The 22,997-nt window shown below is 39.7% G+C and overlaps 1 protein-coding gene across 2 annotated transcripts in view; it reads right to left on the bottom strand.

Annotated features, from left to right (window-relative positions):
* Positions 1 to 22,997, bottom strand: part of Ttc39b (tetratricopeptide repeat domain 39B) — a 119,970-nt gene that overhangs the window by 47,832 nt on the left and 49,141 nt on the right. Inside the window, exon 3 of one of the 2 annotated variants that reach the window (XM_042692923.1) lies at positions 4,581 to 4,676. In XM_042692923.1, the coding sequence (XP_042548857.1) occupies positions 4,581 to 4,676 (96 nt within the window). Of the gene's footprint in view, positions 1 to 4,576; positions 4,677 to 22,997 lie in introns of those variants that run through there. The other variant, XM_042692924.1, reaches the window with a different exon arrangement.

The following is a 22,997-nucleotide window of genomic DNA, read 5'->3' as shown; positions in this document are numbered from 1 at the left end:
GGTATTTTAGTCTTTTTTTTTTTGATCCAGTCGTGGGGCCTGAACTCTGGGCCTGGGCGCTGTCCTTCAGCTCTTCAGCTCAAGGATAGCGCTCTACCACTTGAGCCACAGCGCCACTTCCAGCTTTTTTTCTTTTTGCTTATGTAGTGCTGAGGAATCGAACCCAGGGCCTCATGCATGCAAGGCAAGCGCTCCACCATTGAGCCACCTTCCCAGACAGTATTTTAGTCTTATAGGTTGAAAAACATACATTAAAACAAAAATACATATCATAAAAATTTGGAACTATGCTAGATTTATTTCATATATTCCAACTCATTTAATTATTTAATAAAATATACATATCATAAAAATTTGGAACTATGCTAGATTTATCTCATATATTCCAACTCATTTAATTATTTAATAAGCTGGACTGCAAAAAGCCACATTTACAGTAGTAGACAAGGATCTGGGCTCTGGAATCAGATCATTTTATTTACTTGCTGACTTTACCCTTAATTATGTATGAATGTAGCAAGTCACTGTTTCTTCTCTAGTACTCAGTATCCTGAGACACTTAGATCTGCCCATCTCATAAACATGCTGTGCTTAGAATAGTAGTTACCACCATCAGTGTGTGTGTGTGTGTGTGTGTGTGTGTGTGTGTGTGTGTGGTGATCTGCCCATCTAATAGACTGCTTAGAATACATTAATAAACATGATGTGCTTAGAATAGTAGTTACCACCATCAGTGTGTGTGTGTGTGTGTGTGTGTGTGTGTGTGTGTGTGTGTGTGTGTGTGGTGTGTGTGTGAGAAAGGGGGGGGCGAGGGAGGGAGGGAAGGAGGGAGGGAGGGAGGGAGGGAGGGAGGGAGGGAGCACGTGGATTCTAGAGCCTGGATGCTATCTCTTAGCACTCATTATCTGAACCACAGCTCCACTTCTGGCTTTTCCACAGTTAATTAGAGATCAAAGTCTTATAAACCTCGGGGCTGGGAAGGTGCTCAGTGGTAGAGTGCTTGCCTTGCATGAATGAGGCCCTGGGTTCGATTCCTCAGCACCACATAAAAAGAAAAAAGCCGGAAGTGACACTGTGGCTCAAGTGGTAGAGTGCTAGCCTTGAGCTGAAGAGCTGAGGGACAGAGCCCAGGCCCAGAGTTCAGGCCCCACGACTGGACCCAAAAAAAAAAAGTCTTATAAACTTTCTTGCCTAGGTTGACTTCAAACCATGATTTTCATATGTCAGACTAGAATAGACTACATAACTAGGATTATAGGCATGAACCACCAGTGCCCAGCTACTGCCATTATTTTGTAAGTAACCAATTAGTCTTCAATAATTTAGAGCTGTCAAGTACCTAACAGTTAAAGGAATCTACATTCCTTTATAATCTCTTTGCTCATTTATCTCATTATTTGTGTGACTCCAGACAGGTTAACAATGGTCAGAATGGGAAGGGAAAAAAACATGGATATTTAAGAAAAGGTGACTACAAGTAAGCTCAGAAAATATGAAGCCATGTTCTCTGAAGAATTCTGCTTATAAAAACCTTACTAGCTATAAGTGCAAAACAAAGTACAAAATCTAGGTACAAGTACAAAAGTACCTAAGTACTAACTAGAGATTGTTAGTGTGTTGAAATTTTATTTTTCATGAAGATTTGGGTGTTAAGGAGGGGAGGGACTACTATAGGGTGGAAAGATTCCACGCACTGAAATCTTTGCTATGTTCCTCTGGAGATAATTTCTACTTTCTTCATGATTCTAAAGATTTCCTTTTGCCTCCAAAGTGACAATCAAACATTTCCCATAAAATACTGATTCCACTGAAATTAGGATTCTAGTAAGATTACGGACTCCAGAACCATTTCAATTCTGTCTCTACTCTCTGAAACCTTACAATTTATACTGACTTTTATTGGGGGGAATAGGGGATAGAAAGAGAACTGGTAAAGAGGACATTCATACATTAGCATCATTTTACAAAGGGGCACTTTGAGATAATGGAGTTAAAACTGAGGGAATTTAGCAGCTTAGATTTCTCAGTTGCTAACTGATCTCCATTATAAAGACTGCCATCTCATAAGCAAAAAGAAAAAAACCGGAGGTGGCGCTGTGGCTCAAGTGGTAGAGCGCTAGCCTTGAGCTAAAGAGCTGAGGGACAGCACCCAGGCCCAGAGTTCAGGCCCCACGACCGGACCCAAAAAAAAAAAAAAAAAAGATCTGGGCAATCTGTCCTACAATCTTTTTCATATATGTAATAAAATACACATAACATAAAATTTACTATCTTAACCATCTTTAAGTGTAAAATTGAGTTTATTCAGATTATTGTGCAATTTCCAGCACTTTCATCTGAAAAACTGATACTCTATAAAAGGTAAATAGCAAATTTCCTCTAGCCTGTATTCTTTACCAACCAATCCAAGATTCTCTCTCTTTTCAGGATTCTCCCTCTTTTCTCATTAGCCCCTTGTCAAAATTTGCCACAATCTTAATGTTTTAGCCATTTAGAAATTCCATCCCTACTAATTGCTGCTATTCAGCCTCCTCAGGGGCCAGAACTCAATGCTAATGCTAGGATTCCCCAATATCAACCATCACTAAATAACTTAGCAGTGCTCTGTACCCACACTGGGCTGGCATACCTGGGCAGTAAGTGAAAAACAAACAAGTCTCTAAAAGGTTTTTCTTTCTGTCCCTTATCCTGAGACCTCAGACTCCTGGTTCTTTCTGCTTTCTACTTTTATGACTCTTCAAATGCTGCGTGCGCGCGCGCATGCGTGCGCGCGCGCGCACGCACACACACACACACACACACACACACACACACACACACACACACAGACTTACAATGACTTAACAATACCTATTTAAAGACCCAATACCATGTCTCACACCTCTCATTAAGAGATGAGGCAAACCGGGCACCAGTGGCTCACACCTGTAATGCTAGCTACCCAGGAGGCTGAGATCTGAGGATCACAGTTCAAAGCCAGCCTGGGCAGGAAAGTCCAAGAGACTCTTATCTCCAATAAACCACCAGAAAACCGGAAGTGGTGCTGTGGCTCAAGTGGTAGAGCACTCAACCTGAGCTGAAGAGCCCAGGCCCAAAGTTCAAGCTCCACGACCAACAAAAGAAAGAGAGAAAAAGAGAGAGAAAGAGAGAGAGAGATTAGGCAGAGGAAGAAGGACAAGAAAACTCTGTGCCAGTGTGGAAAATCTTCCCTCATTTTTCCCAAGTGTCTTAACAGATCAACGGCTAGTGTATCAACAGACTTAAGGAGCTGAACACACAATCTACAAATGTCTCAAATTTTGTCATTGGTGCCCTTTAAAGATAACAGCAATAAACTCAAAGAATGTCAAAGCTTTAAGACATCTTCGCTAGTCATGTACATTAGCATCTATGAGAAGACTCCTTATTTTGACAGGCTGAAGGCAGAATCAAAAAGAAACCCTGGCTGTCAAAACTCTTGTTAAGACTAAACAAGCAAGAGGGATAATAATCAAGGAGGCAAATTGAGAGCAATGTGAAAATGCCTGACTGTGGCACTTTAAGTATGTCACCTGGCATTAGGATTTCTCATCTGTTAAACTGAAGTCCAAACTTCCCTGCCTGCCTCACATCATTGTTCTGAGAAGCAAATGAGTGTTTGTGGATGGAATGAGCTGTACTGTGACCAGTGAAACAGGGAAAGCCTTTGTTTTCAATACATCCTAACTACTTAAGAGCCACACACACACACACACAACTTTACTCTACCTGACAATTGTGTCATTAGGCTGTGGAGCTGTACAATTGTTCTTACTTGTATATTAAGAGACCTACTGCTTAAAAGGCAGAATGGAGATTTTTATTTTTGAAAATATATGCAATCAGCAAATATTCATATTATAATGAAAACATCTTCAAATCATTTCTCACATCTCATGTCTTCCTGAACGTGTATCATTAATCCCTTCCTTTCTTATCTCTTCCCAACTCAAAGACATTCATGAATCTCACTCATTTCTATTTAAAGCAACTGCAGTAACAAAGGTAATTTTCCTCAACCTGGCTTTGTGTCCTAACACACAACTTCTCTGCTACAGTTTGGATTTGGAATGTTCTTCAAAGTCCTTTAGGTTAAAGAGTGGTTCTCTAGGGAGATGCTATTCAGAAATGATTAAATCTTTAAACATGGGGCATAGCAGGAGGTCTGGGAGATGCTCTTCAAGAGGACTGTGGAACCCAGCTCCCTCTTTTGGTCTCTTCTGCTCTATGGCCAGAAATGAGTGGTAGTATCAGCCGTAGTGAAAAAGCTAAGGAACAGTGTCCAGGCCCTGAGTTTAAGCTCCTGTACCAGTGAAAGAAAAAACAAAGGAAGTTATACCCCAAAAGTTGACTTTATTCTTGTTGTTATATAATACTGTGTTATATAACTCATGTTCTTGCCTAATTTAGAAACAGAACATTGTAATTTCCTGTAATTGCCTAGGCCTCACACCTCACTGGTTTGTCAAACACAACACACTCCAGAACTATCAATATTACATTACCCAAAAGGTTGAAATATTTATCTGTGGTTCCTGAGAATGCCTGGATGCCCTACTGACCTGCTCATATCAGATTCTCCAAGTTGTCTGGGCCCCCGTTTTGTATCACGTGATGCAAAATGAAAGTTGCTTGTTGCCATGTCCGAGGGAGAAGATCTGTTAATTAAAAGGTAAAGTTTTTATTTATTCATCTTTGTAAGAAATGTCTATACAAATACAAGTTTCCCATACAAGCCATTTTCAATTCCATCTCACCTCCATGGCTTATCAATTTTTAAAATTACATAATACAAATCAACTGTTGTGGGGCTGGGAAGGTAGCTCAGTGGTAGAGCGCTTGCCTTGCATGCATGAGGCCCTGGGTTCGATTCCTCAGCACCACATAAGCAAAAAAGAAAAAAGCCGGAAGTGGCGCTGTGGCTCAAGTGGTAGAGTGCTAGCCTTGAGCTGAAGAGCTGAGGGACAGCCCCCAGGCCCAGAGTTCAGACCCCACGACTGGACCCAAAAAAGACAACAAATCAACTTTTGTGCATTGGACATCTGAAATATAGCCCTAGTGAAATCAACTTGCCTTTTTTTATTCTAATACACAAAAATAAATTTACTAAAATCACCCCACACCCTTCATTCTAGATAACACTGTACCTTATATACATATAAACTTTTTATATTTTTCCCTAAGTAACCTATACATGTTTTATGAAAGTTTTATTGAAAATGTTTGTTACAGGGGCTGGGAAGGTGGCTCAGTGGTAGAGCACTTGCCTTGCATGCCTGAGGCCCTGGGTTTGATTCCTCAGCACCATATAAGCAAAAAGAAAAAAGCCGGAAGTGACACTGTGGCTCAAGTGGTAGAGCGCTAGCCTTGAGCTGAAGAGCTGAGGGACAGAGCCAAGGCCCAGAGCTCAGGCCCCACAACCGGACCCCCCCCCCCCAAAAAAAACAAAAAAAGAAAATGTTTGTTATTTTTATATTTTATTAAAATAAAACTCTATATACCATATTTACACTGAATATTTCAAAAATGTACTGTTGTTTAATAACAGTATTAGTATTTGCACAGTATTCTACTGAATGTAAATACCATGATTTGTTGCCTGTCCTTATATAAGCCACTTTCCTTATCTGCTTGATTGTTTCTGTGGAGAAGAACCCCTTTAAAGTAGTATGGTGGACAGAGAAAATCAAATGTCCAGGTGGAATAAGAAAGTGAGTCAAAACCAAGAAATGGGCCAGATGGAAGAGAGATGAAAAATAAGCCATTCCCATTAAAGTTAAAGTAAGCTGTGAAAAAGAGATAATCAATAGGTTCTATAAAACAGGAAATAGCTAGTCAAAAGTATTCTAACCAAAGACACAAACCCTACTCCCACATGGTCTGTGATCTGATATACCCCTTTGGCTGGCTAGCTTTCAACTGTGTCTCTCTGATATATGCATCCTAATAAACTTTTGTTTCTACTATTCTCCTATCTGCGTAAATTATTTTAAAAGATATGCATAAATTAATTTAAAAGCTGTGACCTCAGCTCCAAATATCCAAGACAGTTTCATAAGGACAGAGCATGTACTTGGTATTTTTTGTCTTTAATCAATTCCTTACTTTCTCATCCTTTTTTTTATTTTTTTGGTTGGTTGGTTGGTTGTGGGACTTGAACTCTGGGCCTGGGCACTATCCCTGAGCTCTTTAGCTCAAGGTGAGCGCTCCATCTAGAGCCACAGCACCACTTCTGGTTTTCTAGTAGTCTATTGGAGATCAGAGTCTCATAGACTTTCCTGCCTGGGCTGGCTTTAAACTGTGATCCTCGGATCTCAACCTCCTGAGTAGCTAGGATTACAGGTGTGAGCCACTAGCACCCGGCTTAATTTCCCATTTTACAGACTACAGAAAGCTAAATGAACATTGAGAGGGTAAAAACTAATCTAGTAAGCAGAATTTTAGGCCACTACATTTGAGCCAGGAATGCCCCACAGACAAACCACAGGAGCAGATCCATTAGAAAAGGAAACATTCTGGGCTGGGAAGTTGGCTCAGTGGCAGAGCGCTTGCTTTGCATGCCTGAGGCCATGGGTTCGATTCCTCAGCACATAAGCAAAAAGAAAAGAGCCGGAAGTGGTGCTGTGGCTCAAGTGGTAGAACGCTAGCTTTGAGCTGAAGAGCTAAGGGACAGCGCTCAGGCCCAGAGTTCAGGCCCCACGACGGGACCCAAAAAAAGAAAACAGAAAAGGAAACATTCTGAAAGAGTTAGGAATAACTGAAAGGAAGGGTTGGGTTGAGAAGGAAGGGGGAGAATAATGAAAGAGGTGACATCAATCAAAATGCATTTTATCCATAAACTGATTTGTTGAATGGTTAACTCTTTTGTACAACTTCTAAGATAATAAAAAATAAAAAGACACAAGATGTGAAAAACCTATTATGACTTATTAAAAATAATAACAAGGGAAAGGAAGGGAGGGGAGGGAAGGGGAAGGAGGAGGAGAGGAAGGGGAAGGGACTAAAATGTTCCAAGTCACACCTTTCAGGCTTCCTAATGCTCTGTAATATTTTACATTTAGCATTTATCTTATCTTGTATATATCAAGTTCTCTGAATTTGATATATCCACAGAGGAAAGCCAAGCTTCTTAGGGTGACTGTGTGTGGTATGGTGAGAGGGAGGGAAACTTCCAAGGTAAACCCAGCTGGAAGGCTAATTTTCTAACATTAAAAAAAAATCTCTCTCCTGAGAGAACAGACAAGTCACTCCCATCAACAAAGTAGGGAGTGGGCTCTGTTCCTATACAGGGATTGCAAAGACAGTCTCCCTTTTCCCCTCATCACTAGTATACAGGGGCTAAAACACAGGGGTTTTGAAAAGCACTGTTAACAAGCATCCCTTCTCCTTTGCCTTTAGCTTTAAATATAAAACTCTTCTCAACACTTACATTTATTTAATTAAAACTACCACTCAGCATTTCTGAATTAAGGAACATCTTAGAAAAATTTTCCCTCTTCGAAGACTATATGATAGTCCTGCCTGTGTTGTTTCTTTTAAACATGTAATTTAAAACATCTAATTTTAATTATAAAATTAGAATATATGGCAAAAGATAATGCTGTGTATTCTTCCCTTAAACACTTGCCATTTTCCGAAAAAAAAATATTCTTTTTTTTTAATAAGGGTAACGTACAGACGCGTTTCAGTAATATAAGTCAGGTAATGAGTACATTTTGTTTTTGGACAGTGTCACCCCTCCCTCATTTTCTCCCAGTTTTTCCCTCCTAGCCCTCCTCCCCACCCCCCCCCACCCCCCCCCCCCACCCCGCACTGTACAATTCATTTCCAACACTGTGTCTAGTGAGTGCCACTGCTGAATTGGTTCACCCTTGGTCCCACCATTTCTGTGCTTCCCCTTTCCCACCCCAAATCAGATAAACTTAAATACAAGACAAAGGGGGCAGAAACAAAAACAGCAACAAAACAGAATAAACCAAAGGGGGAAGGGGACAGGAAAACCACAAACAGTGCAATTTAAAAACAAAAAACAAAAACCAAAACATGGTGACGGGCCTCAAGTGGTAGATTGTCAGTCTTGAGCTAAAGAGCTCAGGGACAGCACCCAGGCTTGGAGTTCAAGCTCAATGCTAACACATGCATGTGTGCGTGCACGTGCACACACGCGCGCGCGCACACACACACACACACACACACACACACACAAACTTCTTCCTAGAGAGACTACCAATTAGAAATTGCCAGCTATGTCCACAGTTTTCACTTTAGCCAATCAAATATTCTCTCTAACTTCTATACACATCCTATAGAAATTTTCCTTGATCCCTTTTCTCAATGGAATGCTTGCAGTATGGCACAACCTGACTTAACTCATAAATGCTCAAACTCATTAAAATGTGAATGTGCCTTAGTTTAACTTTTAGCAATTGCTACAATTACTCTCTCCTTCACCTGGTACAACAGAATTTTTACAGAATGGAACAATCTTTTTTTAAGCTGGGAGCTAAAAAATAGTAATCTTAGCTGCTTGGGATAATTAGAAAGGGAAGGTCACAGTTAAAGGCCACCTTGGCAAAAAGTTCACAAGACCCCCTTTTCAACCTGTTACTGGACACGTGGCAATTGCCTGCCATCCTAACCAGGAAGCTAAGATTGGGAAGACTGAAGTCCTAGGTCAGCGCAAACAGGAAAGTCTCTGAGACTCTATCTCAAGGAAAGAAACTAGGCATGGCAGCATGTACCTGCTTTCCCAACTATGACTAGGAAAAATAGGAGGGATATCATCTTTCTACATGGCAGAGGGCAAAGCATTCTTTTTGGTTAGTTGGTTTTTATTGTTTTGATTTTTTATTAATAAGTTTTTTTAATTGTGAAAATACCATACAGAGGGGTTACAATTACATGGGCAAGGTAATGAGTACATTTCCTTTTTTTTTTTTTTTTTTTTTTTTGGGGGGGTGGGGGGTCCGGTCGTGGGCCTGAACTCTGGGCCTGGGCGCTGTCCCTCAGCTCTTCAGCTCAAGGCTAGAGTGCTCTACCACTTGAGCCACAGCGCCACTTCCGGCTTTTTTTTTTCTGCTTATGTGGTGCTGAGGAATCGAACCCAGGGCCTCATGCATGCAAAGCAAGCGCTCTACCAATGAGCCACCTTCCCAGCCCATGAGTACATTTCTTATCAAGTATTGTTGCCTCCTCCTTTGTTTCCCCTTCCCATCCATGCCCTCCCATTGCTCCCCCCACCCCTTGATTTTTTATTTTTTTGAGACAGAGTCCCTCATACAGCCCAAAGCTGGCTTGGAACCTAAGCCAGTGTGGAATTTAGAATCTTCCTGTCTCTGACTCATTGGTGGTAGGGTTATAGGTATATACCATCACACTCAGCTTGTGTTTCATTCTTAATAGCATCAAAGACAGTTTTCTCCCGCAGCTGCTTGGCCTCTTGCAGCCCGTTTTTTCTTCCATTCTCTCTGTCTTGGCAAAGTAATCAGGATGAACTGAACTGTCTTCTTCTTAGGATGCCAGTAATCTAAGCACCATTTACATCTTTCAAGGTTTACTCCTCCCCCACTCCCCCCACCCTCCAACCCCAACCTCCCCAACAGTCAAGGAGGATGCATGGCTGTGAACCTCTGAGTGTACCATTACCTTTCTTTTGCTCCCTTCAGCAATTGGGTAGCTTCTATCATGTTTTATCTTCCTACATTCTTCAGGCAAGGCTCTCAACAACCAACCAAGGACTGTTCATTGTCCCTGCAGATGAACCGTGACTTCAGGTAACACAGCACCTGCTCATAAATCCACACCTTCTGCTGGAAGGTCAGGTTGGCTGAAGCACAAAGATTACCACAATGGCCTGTGCACTCTTCAGCAGCTGCTCACAACATTTTTATATATAAGCTTAGCTCATTTATTTCAAAAGCCTCGTTATTTCAAAAGCCTATTTTATTTTCTTATTTTTACAAGAAATATTTCAGATGCATAGAGAAATTATATTACACAGTTTGTCTGTGTACAGTGTGAGCTAAATTCAATCTGCTCCCATAGAAAGGCAATTAATAACATCCTTCCAGCTAGCTGCAAAGCTTTGATGTAAAACAAAAACAAGACAGAGGTCTTTTCAGGGTTCCCTTAGAACACTGACTCATAAGTTTACCCAAGGGATATTTCATTACCTAAGAAATTTCGCTTTGACTTGCTGTTTACTTTTAAGATCTATATTAGATGCTAACTTACAGATACTTTTAGTCTACATTGTATTGCCTCACAAAAGATAGACCAGTTTTGCAAATAACAAATTGTATTTCAACATTTTTTTCTTTAGTTTCCTAAATATCATTAAGAATACTTTTACCAGTTACACACTGGTGGCTTATACCTTAAATCTTAGCTACTCAGGAGGCTAAGACCTGAGGATCGTGTTTCAAAGCCTGGACAAAAAAGTCCATTAGACTGTTATCTCCAATTAACCTCAAAAAGCAAGAGATGTGGCTCAAGTGGTACCATGCTAGTCTTGAGGAAAAAAAGCTCAGGAACAGTGCCTAGGCCCTGAGTTCAAGAAGCACTACGCATGGGTGCGTATGCATCACAGACAGATACAAACACACACAAACACAAATACTTTTACTATTACCATCTTGATGATTTCCCTTTTGATAAATATTGGGCATGTGTTGAGGTCAATTACTTTTCTTCTTTGATATTCTGCCTTATACTTCAGCCTCTGACTGATAGCAAGTCTGTCTGTGTGCTCAGGTCTGTTCCTGGGCATTCTCTTGTTCCACATATGCACTTGCCTAACTAACTGTTCATCAGTCACAAAGTGTTCATTACCATGGCTACACGGTAGTCATCTATTCGGCAATGGAAGCAAGCTTTTTGTTTCTGTATTAGATAATCTCTTTTACAGTTGAGAATCTTTTCATATCTTCATTCTTACTTAGGAGTTTAGTACACCAGTTCTGAGACTTGTCCCTTACCTTTTTTGCTCAAGATTAGTGCTCTGCCACTTGAGCCACACTTCCCCTTCTGTCTTTTTGCTAGTTAACTGGAGATAAGAGTTTCTGAAGGGCTGGGAAGGTGGCTCAGTGGTAGAGCGCTTGCCTTGCATGCATGAGTCCCTGGGTTCGATTCCTCAGCACCACATAAGCAAAAAGAAAAAAGTCGGAAGTGGCGCTGTGGCTCAAGTGGTAGAGCGCTAGCCTAGAGCTGAAGAGCTGAGGGACAGCGCCCAGGCCCAGAGTTCAGGCCCCACGACCGGAACCAAAAAAAAAAAAGAGTTTCTGAAGACTTACCTACTTAGATTGGCTTTGAACCACAATCCTCAGATCTCAATCTCTTGAGTAGGTAGGATTACAGGCCTGAGCCACCAGCAATCAACTACTTATGAATTTTAGTATCAATAATTGTAAAGTTATAACAGAAGTTCTTTTCAGATTTTGACTGGAAATTCATTGTTATTAGAGGAATCTGCAGAGAATTTCTGTCTTTATGACACTGCACTTTTACATCCACATATATTGCTATGGTTTAAGTTCCCCCAAAAATCCACTGTGACTTAAGGCTTGGTTCCCAATGTGGCACTATTAGGAAATGGTGGAACACTGGGTGATGGAGCCTCATGGCTGACCCTTGGATCACTAGAGGAGCGAGGTAGTTCAGTTGCAATCCACTGGCTTTTCATGTGAGCAATGTTATAAAAGGGGCAGGCCTGGCCTTCCTGTGTGTCTCTCTCTGTGTTCCTCTTCAAGATATGACTGCTTGCTCCTTCATGAGCGCTCAGCCTGATATGCCACCCATCGACCACACTCACCAGAAGGCAAATCAATCTAAGACTTTGAACTTGAAACACTGGGGGCTAACTAACATTTTTCTCTTTGTAAGTTAATTACCTAAGTGTTTTGTTGAAGTAATACAATGCTAACTAATACATACATTTATTCACATACTCTCTTATTTCCTTCAATAAAAGTTAATATGCATGTGTCCTTGGCTAAAGAGTCACATTAAATATTTATGTTGCTCCAGTTTTAGAATCTGTACCACCAAAGTAAGCACAATTATTAAGATTTAACTGAATAGTTGAGTACTGTTGGCTCAGGCTCAGACTGAGATCTGAGGATAGTGGTTCAAAGCCAGCCCAGACAGTAAAGTCCGTGAGACTCTGATCTCTAATTAACAAGCAAAAAGCAAAAGGTGAAGATGTAGCTCAAATGGTAGAGCACCAGCCTTGAGCAAAAAAGCTAAAGAATAGCACCCAGGCCCTGAGTGCCAGGCCCTAGTACTGGCACAAGATTTAAGTGAATAAAATATTTGTTCCATTCCCACCTAGCACTAGTACTTTCACAGTCAAAAAGAAAATACAATTCAGCTTTTTTTCCTCACTCTGACTTTCATTCATGTGTGTGCAACTCATGTGCCTGCTGATCCTAAGGCTCAACTCCAGGCTTGGGCACTGTCCTTGAGCTTTTTTGCTCAAGGGTAGCATTCTACCACTTGAGCTACAACTCTGCTTCTGGCTTTTTTGGTAGTTAATTGGAGATCAGAGTCTCAGTTACTTCCTGCCCGGGCAGGCTTCAAATTGCAATCCTCAGATCTCAGCTTCCTAAGCAGCTAGGAGTACAGGTGTGAGCCACCAGTGCCAGGCTTAACCTTCATTCTTTAGAAGAAGAATAAACTAAAAAGCAGAAGAAGCCAATGGGTAATAAAGAAATAATCGTTCTATTAAAGAACTGGAAAAATGATAAACAAGATAATCTGCTCCCAAGTAATCTATATTTGTACTTATTACAAAAGCTTTCTCAATCAAATTATATGTGGCTAGTATTATCTCTAGGTCTTTAGTCTTTGTACTTGTCTTCTTTTATTTTTAAAAATGATCATGCAACTGTTTGAATGATCAGGAAATGCAATTAAGTGTATACGTTGAATAATGTAAGTTTAAATCCATGAAAAAAATATTAAAATATTAATTAAAGGAGATACTTTCTGATCATCCTTTTTGTATCACACATAGCTCAATTGGTTCTAAAAATACGCACGAACAGTATGGCTTATTATTTTTAGCCCTTTTCCACATGAGGAAGTCAGAATACATTACTACCTAATGTGTTTCCAATATCATTTTAAACCTTTCAAATATCTTTCAAATTTTCACTATGTTGAAAAAGTCACTTCTTAAATGTGGTTTTTCTAATTTCACCTCTTTTATTTCCCACATTGATGATATGCTTCGGTGCTATTTTAAGTACTGAACTAAAATAGCTCTATTACATTGCTGAATTTTTTCTAAACATACTTACATGCATCTGTATATCTGTATCTATATCATCTCAACCTGGTCTTCAGTAACCTGCCTTTGCTGAAAATGGAAACACTGTTTGATCCTTAATGCAGGAATTGGCCCACTCAGGAAGCTTAAGTGGCAGCAACCTGAAGGCACTGTCATGAGTTCTCTAAACCAGGGGTCTGTGTGCATGTCAACAAAACATCTGTCAACTGTTTCCTTAGCTCTGTATGGAAGGCCATGCAAATACTCTCCATCTATAGTGATACTCCAACAACCTAGTTGATGCCTAAAACCAGACAGTACCAAATCCTATATAGGCTCTATGTTTTCCATACATATACACCCATGGTAAAGTTTAATTTATAAAATTTGGTAAAATAATTGAGTAACAATAATTGTATTAAAAACAAAAATTATCACAATACAGTATAACAAGTTATATAAATGTGTGCACCCTCATGCACCCCTTCCCCCCTCCCTGCCTCCCTCCTTCTCTCTAAATACCCAATGCCTCACTGGACAACAGTAGCATTTTCACCAGCTGACCAAGGATAAATAAAACCAGGAACAACAAAACTGCAGATGAGGAAAGACTACTGCCAATAGACTCTTTTTTTTTTTTTTTGGGGGGGGGGGGGGGGGTTCCTGGTCGTGGGGCCTGAACTCTGGGCCTGGGCACTGTCCCTCAGCTCTTCAGCTCAAGGCTAGCGCTCTACCACTTGAGCCACAGCGCCACTTCCGGCTTTTTTCTTTTTGCTTATGTGGTGCTGAGGAATCGAACCCAGGGCTAATGGATGCAAGGCAAGCACTCTACCACTGAACCACCTTCCCAGCCCATGCCAATGGACTCTTAACTGTCTGAACAGCTTTGCTCAAAATGTACTTCCCTTCATCTTGACCCTTTTTGCCTTTTTATTAGACCCTGGTATTAAAATGAGAAAACAAAGCAAAGCACTCTGCTGGAAAGGATGGCAGGAAATAGACAATAACCTAAAAAAATTATGATTTAAATATATGGGTTATGAGCTGGGCGCTGGTGGCTCATGCCTGAATACTAGGTACTCAGGAGGCTAAGATCTGAAGACTGCAGTCCAAAGCTAGCCTGAGCAGTAAAGTCCATGAGACTCTGATCTCCAATTAACTACCAAAAAAGCCAGTAGTGGAGCTTTGGTTCAAGTGGTAGGGCACAACCTAGAGCAAAAGGGCTCAGGGACAGCACCCAGGTCCTGAGTTCAAGCCCCAGGATCAATTAATTATTTAGTAAAACAAAACTTAATTTTTACTCACAATTAGGAGTACCATATTCCAGGCACAATATCAAGAGTTTAGACATAAATCATTTAGTAGCTAAATTCAAATATGATGCCTGAATTAGAATTATTATAAATTATTGAGCTGGAATTTTAAAACTCCACCTGAATAAAAGCTGTACAAAAGGGCTATGATTTAGCAATTCATAGTAAAAAGTTCTGGCGTGCACACATATACGTGCGTGCGTGTGTGTGTGTGCGCACGCGCGCGTGCGCGCGCAGATTCTGGGGCTTAAACTCAGAGCTTGATTACTTCCCTGACCTGTTTTGCTCAAGGCTAGTATTCTATCAAAAGAGCAATAGTTCCACTTATGGCTTTTTGATAGTTAATTGAAGATAAGAATCTCATGGACTGGTTTAAACTGTGCTATTCAGATCTTAGTCTCCTGAGTAACTAGGATTGCAGGCCTCCCCTAGAAAAATTTTAAAGTGAATTAATAAGCATAAAATAATGTTAACCATGCTGTAACTGTGTGCTATATTCTGTATTTACCTAAAATATGGAAAATGATGGTCTGCCCTAATTTTATTTTAAATAGATCACTTTTTGTGTGCCCCAGTCCTAGGGCTTGAACTCTGAGCCTCTCACTGTCCTTTATTAAACTATGAGTTTCCTCCTGCCACACTTGTACTTCCAGCTTTTTGCTGATTAATTGGAGATAAGAGTTTCAAGGATTTGTCTACCTAAGCTTGGCTTTGAACTATGATTCTCAGATCACAGCCTCCTGAGTAGCTAGGATAATAGGGATCAGCCATCAGTATTCAGCTGAGTACAAATTTCTTTTTTTTTTTTTTTTGGGTCCGGTCGTAGGGTCTGAACTCTGGGCCTGGGCACTGTCCCTCAGCTCTTCAGCTCAAGGCTAGCACTCTACCACTTGAGCCACAGTGCCACTTCTGGCTTTTTTCTTTCTGTTTATGTGGTGCTGAGGAATCGAACCCAGGGCCTCATGCATGCAAGGCAAGCGCTCTACCACTGAGCCACCTTCCCGTCTTTAAGGCAAGACTGTATCACAACACCTCTATGGAGTCCTGCAAGCATAAACCTTCAATAACATTGAGTGAATAGACAGAGAAAAGGAACAGCTGAAGGTAACACCACCTCCTCCAGTCAGACTAGACTCATCTGCTCACCTGATGTCCTACATACACTGTTTGAAGACCAACTACAGGACAAGCAACCAAAAACCAAATGGGGCATCAGTGGCTCAAATCTGTAAATCTAGCTACTCAAGAGGCAGAAATCTGAAGGTCAAGATTCGAAGCCAGCCCAAGCAGGAAAGTCTTTGAGGCTCTTATTAATCACCCAAAAAAAAAAAAAAAAAAAATCCAAAAGTAGAGCTGTGAGCTGTGGTTCAAATGGTAGAGGCTTGCCTTGAGCAAAACAGCTCAGTGACAATACCCAGACCCTGAATTCCAACCCCAGGATTGGCAAAAAAAAAAAAAAAAAGGAAAGCCAATAGCCAAGGAGAACACATTCAAAGTCAGTTTAATAAAAGGAGGAATTCAATAATATGAAATGTTTGACTTGAAAGAAAAAGTAGAAAGAAAAGAAGAGTAGAAGAAAGAATACAAAGGCTTTTGCTTTTGGAAGATAACTATTCAATCTTCTAGACCATCTTTAGAACTGTATCCTAGTCAGACATGACTCAGAAAAAACTTAATATCTTTATATAAACTAAATAATAAGACAAATGTGACAAAATGTCAACATTGGCTTAAGGCTATTCAGAAGTTGTTTGTATTCTTATACTTTTTCTGTATGTATGGAGTTATCACAAAATAAGATTTTTTTGAGAGACAGTTTAGTGACAGGGATCAAATGAGAGTAGCCATTGGACACAGTGCTCTTGCGTGTCAACCAAACTAGCAAAGATTGCCAAGTCCTCAGGATCAATGGCCCAAGACAGATCCACAATCCAGAAGTAATAAAAGGAAAGGCCAATGTAAAGACCACATGATGAGACTCCCAACCAGAATTTCCCAAACCAGAGTTTCATCCCATATGGCATCCTCCTATACTCAGCCTCATCTTGGAAGAAGAGGGACAGAAATCTTTGAGAGGAGAGCAATAGGCCTGATATCCAGTTTAAATGTTTATATCACTGAGCACTTATGCTTCCTCGGCTCCCCTAAAACCTGAATCACTCCAAAAAGAAATGTCATCTGTAAGGAGCCCAGCTTTGGACCACCCTTTCACCTCTCTGGGTCTCAGTGGCCCCAACTGCAAAAGCAACAGAGACAGCAATGATTTCCTGGTCGGGCTCAAAGGAATTTTAAAAGAGAGAGATGTATTCCATTTTGTAAAATCACCTTTTAATCTGAAACATCACGTAAATGTACTGGAATGTAAGTGGAGCTGATGTTATTGGAAGTATTAAGTGGCCAGAGCCAAGAACTTCCCATTAGACAGACCAAGACATTCCTGCTACTCAACAATTCTGCCTAATGTTTCCTGCAGCCATAAGGCAGAGGCTGGGCTATTAAATTCATGTTTTGGGCTACTAATACTGTGTCTTGCCAAATTCATTTAGCCTCTACCAGGAAGGATGCAGATAATTTCAGGATGCAGAGTAAATGCAGGTTTTTAGGGTGACACCCTTTGGAGGAATGGTTCACCATTTCTTTTAGGATATTGTAACTTAAAACAAAGAATAGCAAATACTTTTTAGATAAGTTTCTTGTATTCGCCTTGTGATCCATGGTTGGGAGAAGAAAAGAACAAAGTTATTTTATAAGTTATTTTCACAGAATAGATAGTATCTCTCCTCTAAACTTTCTGGATGGAGTATATGACTCATCAAGTATGATTACTGGTCTACTTTTCAGTTGTAGTGAATAGCTTATGAACTTCAGGACAGAACTATCATAGTCCAGAGATGCTTAATAATAAGTGACATTTTTATTAGTGACATTAATGTTACTGTACCAAATATTCTTTTCCTACCTAGCATTTTATGTTAAATATATAGATAATAGAAAATACTCAGGAATATATTATCAGACACCCAGTCACAAATCAGCAGCTTTCAGTAAGGGCTTTCTCTAAAGCATCTATTAGTAAAAACCAAACAAAACAGAAAAAGCAGCATATAAATATTCAAGAAATTAAGCCAAAAAGTAAAATCTTCTTTAACTCCTCAATGTATGGCTGTTTTCATAGCTGGTAAATATATATATATAAATATATATGTAAATAAATATATATAAATATTCAGCCACGATATAAAGCAAACACACAAAATGGTTTTTCTATATATACCAAGATGCTATTGTTTTAAAAAAAAATTCTAAGCTAACATTAAGGAAATGAGATGGCCAAAAAATGTTAAGCGTTAGGTGCTGGTTTGCTGGATCATAGAAGGCTCCACCCACTCACTAAGAAGATAATGACTATAGATCACAAGAGAAATTCAGTCTTAGTCCTCTGCTTCCCCACTTTCTAAATGCAGTCACCTGTAATGACTTCAAATAAGATATCCTATAATCCACTAATCTAAAATAATCAACCAAAAAATCCACTCATGCCACTTGAATGGTCACAAAAGACTTTCCACACCTGTGGACTGATGAAATATCAGAAGAAAAGTAAACTGTGCAAAAATTCACTTCAGTTCATGTACTGTTCGGTCTTCCTTAACTAAATACTTAAATCTCTCTGACTAAGTCAGTGAATGTATTCAATCAGCACAATTAAGTCATTTCTTACCTTATTATATCACCAGGGCCATAGAAATTTTGATAAATGTCTTGCTTTTATCAGTAGTGCTGGGAATGAAGCCCAAGCAGGGCCTTATGCATGCTAGATAAACACTCTACCACTGAGCCCTAGCACAGTTGTTTTATTGTTTTCAATGGACTCTATTTTCTAAAGTTATTTTAAGGTTCACAGCACAATTGAGTGGAAAGATACAAAAGATATATCCAAAGCTACTAAGCAAATTTGATAGGAAAGAGAAGAGGTCAGTGTTAAGACCAAAAACAATAGATTCATATCTTGATGAGTACATTAAAAACCTAACCAGGAGATAAAAGTGGGGGGAAAAAATTGGCTTTCTAGCACATGTCTATAATCCTAGCTACTCAGAAGGCTGCGATCTGAGGATCACAGTTCAAATCCAGCCTAGGCAAAAAAGTCCCCGTTGGACTCTTATTTCCAATTAACCACTCAAAAAACTGTAAGTGTGGCTAAGTGGTAGAACACTAGCCTTGAGCACAAAAAGGCTCAACAACAGGACCAAGGCCCCAAGTTCAAGCCCCACAACCAACAACAACAACAACAACAAAAAAAAGGCTTTCTATATTATTAGGAGGTCACTTGGATTATTGGCAAAACAACGCTCTCCAGAGGAAAGACAATATGGGAATTTTATTTGGAGAGCCCATACCTATTTAAACGGGAAGCAAACCTGCTTAATGCCTTGGAGAGGGCTCTCTAACATTCGTAAGCTTGTCCTGTCCAATATGTTTATTGTGTCTTAAGGACACAGTAAATATTCTTAATATATATGCGGGTGACACAAGAGGATGAACGGTTAATATAATGGATGCCACATCAAGTCTCAAATAACCTTAAGAAGAGTAATGCTAAGCCAGATACCAGAGGCTCAAGCCTGTAATCCTGGCTACTAAAGAGGCTGAAATCTAAAGATCACAGTTCCAAGCCAGACCAGGTAGGAAGGAAAGTCAGTGAGACTCTTATCACCAATTAATTACCAAAAAAGCTATGGCCTTAAAGTGGTACAAGCTGGCCTTCAGCACAAAAGCCCAGGGGCAATGCCTAAGCCCTAAATTCAAGCCCAAAATCTGGCATGAGAGATGGGGAAAAAGAGAGGAGAGAGGAAAAGGCAGGGGAGGGGGAGGCAGAGAGAATAGAAGGAAGAAAGCAAAAAGAAGGGAGAGAGAGAAGAAGAAAGAAGAATGGAGAGAGATGCTAGGAGCAACTCTGGAAAAACGAAAAGTGTTTTAACATGTAAAACGAGAACAATCTGAACATAAAGTGAGGGTACCTACCTTAACAAAAGAATTCAAATGTAATGTAAATGTGGAGGGAGGATTGAGGATCTTAAGATACAACAACATAGTTGGAAGGAGATTAAGGGTTTGAGAACTAATAAATGAAAGTACGGCAGATTACAAATGCTCACAAATTCTTTGTTACTCTTCTCTTCAAAGAGTAGGCTCTTCTCTGAATGGGGAGTCTGTGCAACTACATGACCAAGACAATAGTGTGCTAGGTTGGCAGCTAAGGTCTTAAAGACTAGCAGCTTCTACTGCCACTCAAAATACTAAAACTTAGGACCTCACTGCCATGCTGGGAGGAAGCTCAAGCAACCACACAGAAACACATCCCAGGAAAACAGTTCCAACCATATTCCTGGCCACTAACCAACACTAACTGTCCAGCCAGGTAAGTAAGACTTATGGAAGTAGATCCTCCATCTGAGCTGAGCTACTCCAAGTGGACCAAGATGACACATCCCTTCTGAAAAGTGCCTAATCTACAACTTCGTAAGTAAATTATTGTTATTTGAAGCCTACTAAATTCTTATTTTAAGCCCACTAATTCTATGGTGGTTAACTATTTTAAAAAAACTGAAAGTAGCATAGGAAGCACATGAGAATCCATGTGCATTCTCAGCTGATCAGATTATACCTAGAATAGTATCCAGTTCTGAATATCACCATCTAAAAACTATCAAACGCAAAGAGATCAGAATGGTAAGAAATCTGGAGTTAGTCATATTTAATGGTATATCCCCTGTTGTCACTGTATTTGATTTTGGTACTTGCATCTTATATATACACTTATCTAATTTGGGGAGGGAAAGGGGAATAACACAATGCTGAAACAAGAACACAGTGGCCCATTGCAACAATGATACTCACAAGACAACATGTTGGAAATTAACTTTACAACTTTGAGAGAGGGGGGAACGAGAAGTGGGGAAGATGGAGGAGGGAAGGGATAGGGAAAAAAACAAAGGAGGGAGTAACAATGCTCAACAAGAAATGTACTTATTAACTTACTCATATAACTGTAGCCCCTCGTACAGCATCTTTACAATAAAATAAATTTTAAAAAAAAAAAGAAGTGACATAATTAAACATGGTTGATTACAAATAAAATAAAGTTTTAAAAAAGAAGTGACATAATTAAACATGGTTGATTACACAGGCAACAGGGTAAGCATTTCTCTTATTTACTACTCCGTAAAAATACCAGAATGATTTTGTCCTGGTATCAGTGGGAGAGTCAAAGTTCATCTAGATTATGGAAGAACTTTCTAAGAGCCTCTCAGAAATGCAATGGACAGATGGCCTTGGGAGTCAAGGGAGATCATATTCTACAGAAAAGTTACTCTCTACCCTCATCAATGCTCGGATTTGAACATATTCCAAGTTTTTACTAGGAGGCAAGTCCTCTGTGCAACTCTGAACATTCTAACTCTGTGGGAAATTACTGATATTGATGACCATCCACCTGAATTAAACAAATCCTTGCTTCTTGATCCTTTTCTGAGATATACATTTTCCAGGTTCCTCATCTGACCTGCCCCTAAAGCATAATGTGCCCATATATACATCCCTAACCTTTCTAAAATAAGCTAAAGACAAATGTGTAAGTGTAGTATTAACAAGTGGAAAGCAAGTGTAGAATGTTAGCTTCCTAACATAAGGGCATAAGGGCATAAGGCCAAAAGAACTAATCATCTTTATTTTTTCATGATACATGCTATTTGGATACTGCAGAAAAGGAGGGAGCTCCCCCAACCAACCTACAGCTAAGGGACACAATAAAACAGGGTTAAGGAACACAGGGTTATCAACTTTCAGCACAGTGCCATTACAACCAGGACTCTAAATGACCTTTGGTGATGGATTTGTCCTTCATGAACCTCATTTTCCTCATCTGTAAATCCAGAGTGGCAAGACAGTTATTACAGATTTAATGGGGGGGGGGGGGGGGGCGCGTGAACTAACCATAAGGTCTGGGCCAGACATATTATAAGAATCTGGTTCATTTCTTCTCTGTAAGACAGGAAAATCGGTGACTTGCAATGAAAGAACTACCTAGTTTCTCTTCCTCTCCCAGAAGACTGAGCTCCTCTTAAACAAGGACCATTTCTTACTGATCTAAACCCAGCACTTGATAGAGTGCTGATCACATGTTTGTTGGACTAATTACATTATTTCTAACAAGCTTTCTCAAGCTTTCAGAAAGATCTGGACAGCACATCTGGGTCAGAATTAATTGCAAGTATTTATGTCCATTATATGTTTGGCCACAGAGTACCTACACTTCAACAGCTGAAAAAATTACTTTGCACAAATGTAATGAAACAATTTGGTAATTTCTCTCAATTGCCTCATTAACCTGCTAAAAATATCTACTCCATGAAACCAAATATAGTATTTTGTTATAAATATTTTGCAATAAATGTAAACATTTGAATGAATAATAGCTGAATGAATACAAATCCTCTGTAAGTCTAAAGCAGACTTTCCTAATTTCAGCAACCCTTCCTAATTAAATTCAAAGTTGCTGCACTTAGGTATGATAAAATGTTTAAAAATAAAAAAACAGCAGATGTTAAACTCTGGGGGGTAGAGCAATTTTCTTTTTTAAAAATCCTTCATTTATTTTACACCACAGGAAGTCAACCAAAATACTGGCACCCAAAGATCTCATTTAATATGTCAGCCTAACTCAAACATATTCTGCATCTACAGAGATGACTGCTGCCAGTTGATGTTTAAAACTATTTTGACTACTTAACTCTGAACATACCAACTTTTAAAAATCACTACAGTACAGTTTTAAATAAAGGAAGGAGATCCGTAATCAACTGATAAGAACCATCAGTTCTCTGAAATAATCACACTTTTATCTAAAACAGGCAAATCAACAACATATGGGAGTTATGGTGGGAATCAGAAATTAACCTCTTATCTTTATAGAATGCTCAGGATTCATTCATTCGGAATTCAGCAGAGATACCACTGATGTCCCCAGTGGATTCCCAGAACGGAAAGTGGGACATGATGACTAAGGGCAGATGTTTAGACTTTCAGGGTCTGCATCACTAAACACTCTCAATGATTCCCCTGCACAATTAGAAAAGGGTGGTCATGCAAAGGTCACTTTTGCCAGGCTCACATTTACTATAATCAGTTCAAAAAGACTGGCTGAACACCACCCTCAGAGGTGAAGATCTAGGATAATCAATATGGGCTATTTCTGAAGGTAAATCACTTTACTATCCTATAAGATTTTAATTGCCCTAACAACACTAAATAAAATACTACAAAGAAACCATCGGAGGACATAAAGGAAACAGTAAATACAAAGTGAAGCCTTCGTGTCCTGCCATTGTCCGCAGCCC

The sequence above is a fragment of the Dipodomys spectabilis genome, unplaced genomic scaffold (assembly GCF_019054845.1).
Source record: "Dipodomys spectabilis isolate Male_0828 unplaced genomic scaffold, ASM1905484v1 ptg000158l, whole genome shotgun sequence".
In the NCBI taxonomy this organism is placed as follows: Eukaryota; Metazoa; Chordata; class Mammalia; order Rodentia; family Heteromyidae; genus Dipodomys; species Dipodomys spectabilis.
The sequence above is the reverse complement of the archived record's forward strand: the minus strand, read 5'-3'. Positions and strand labels throughout refer to the sequence as shown.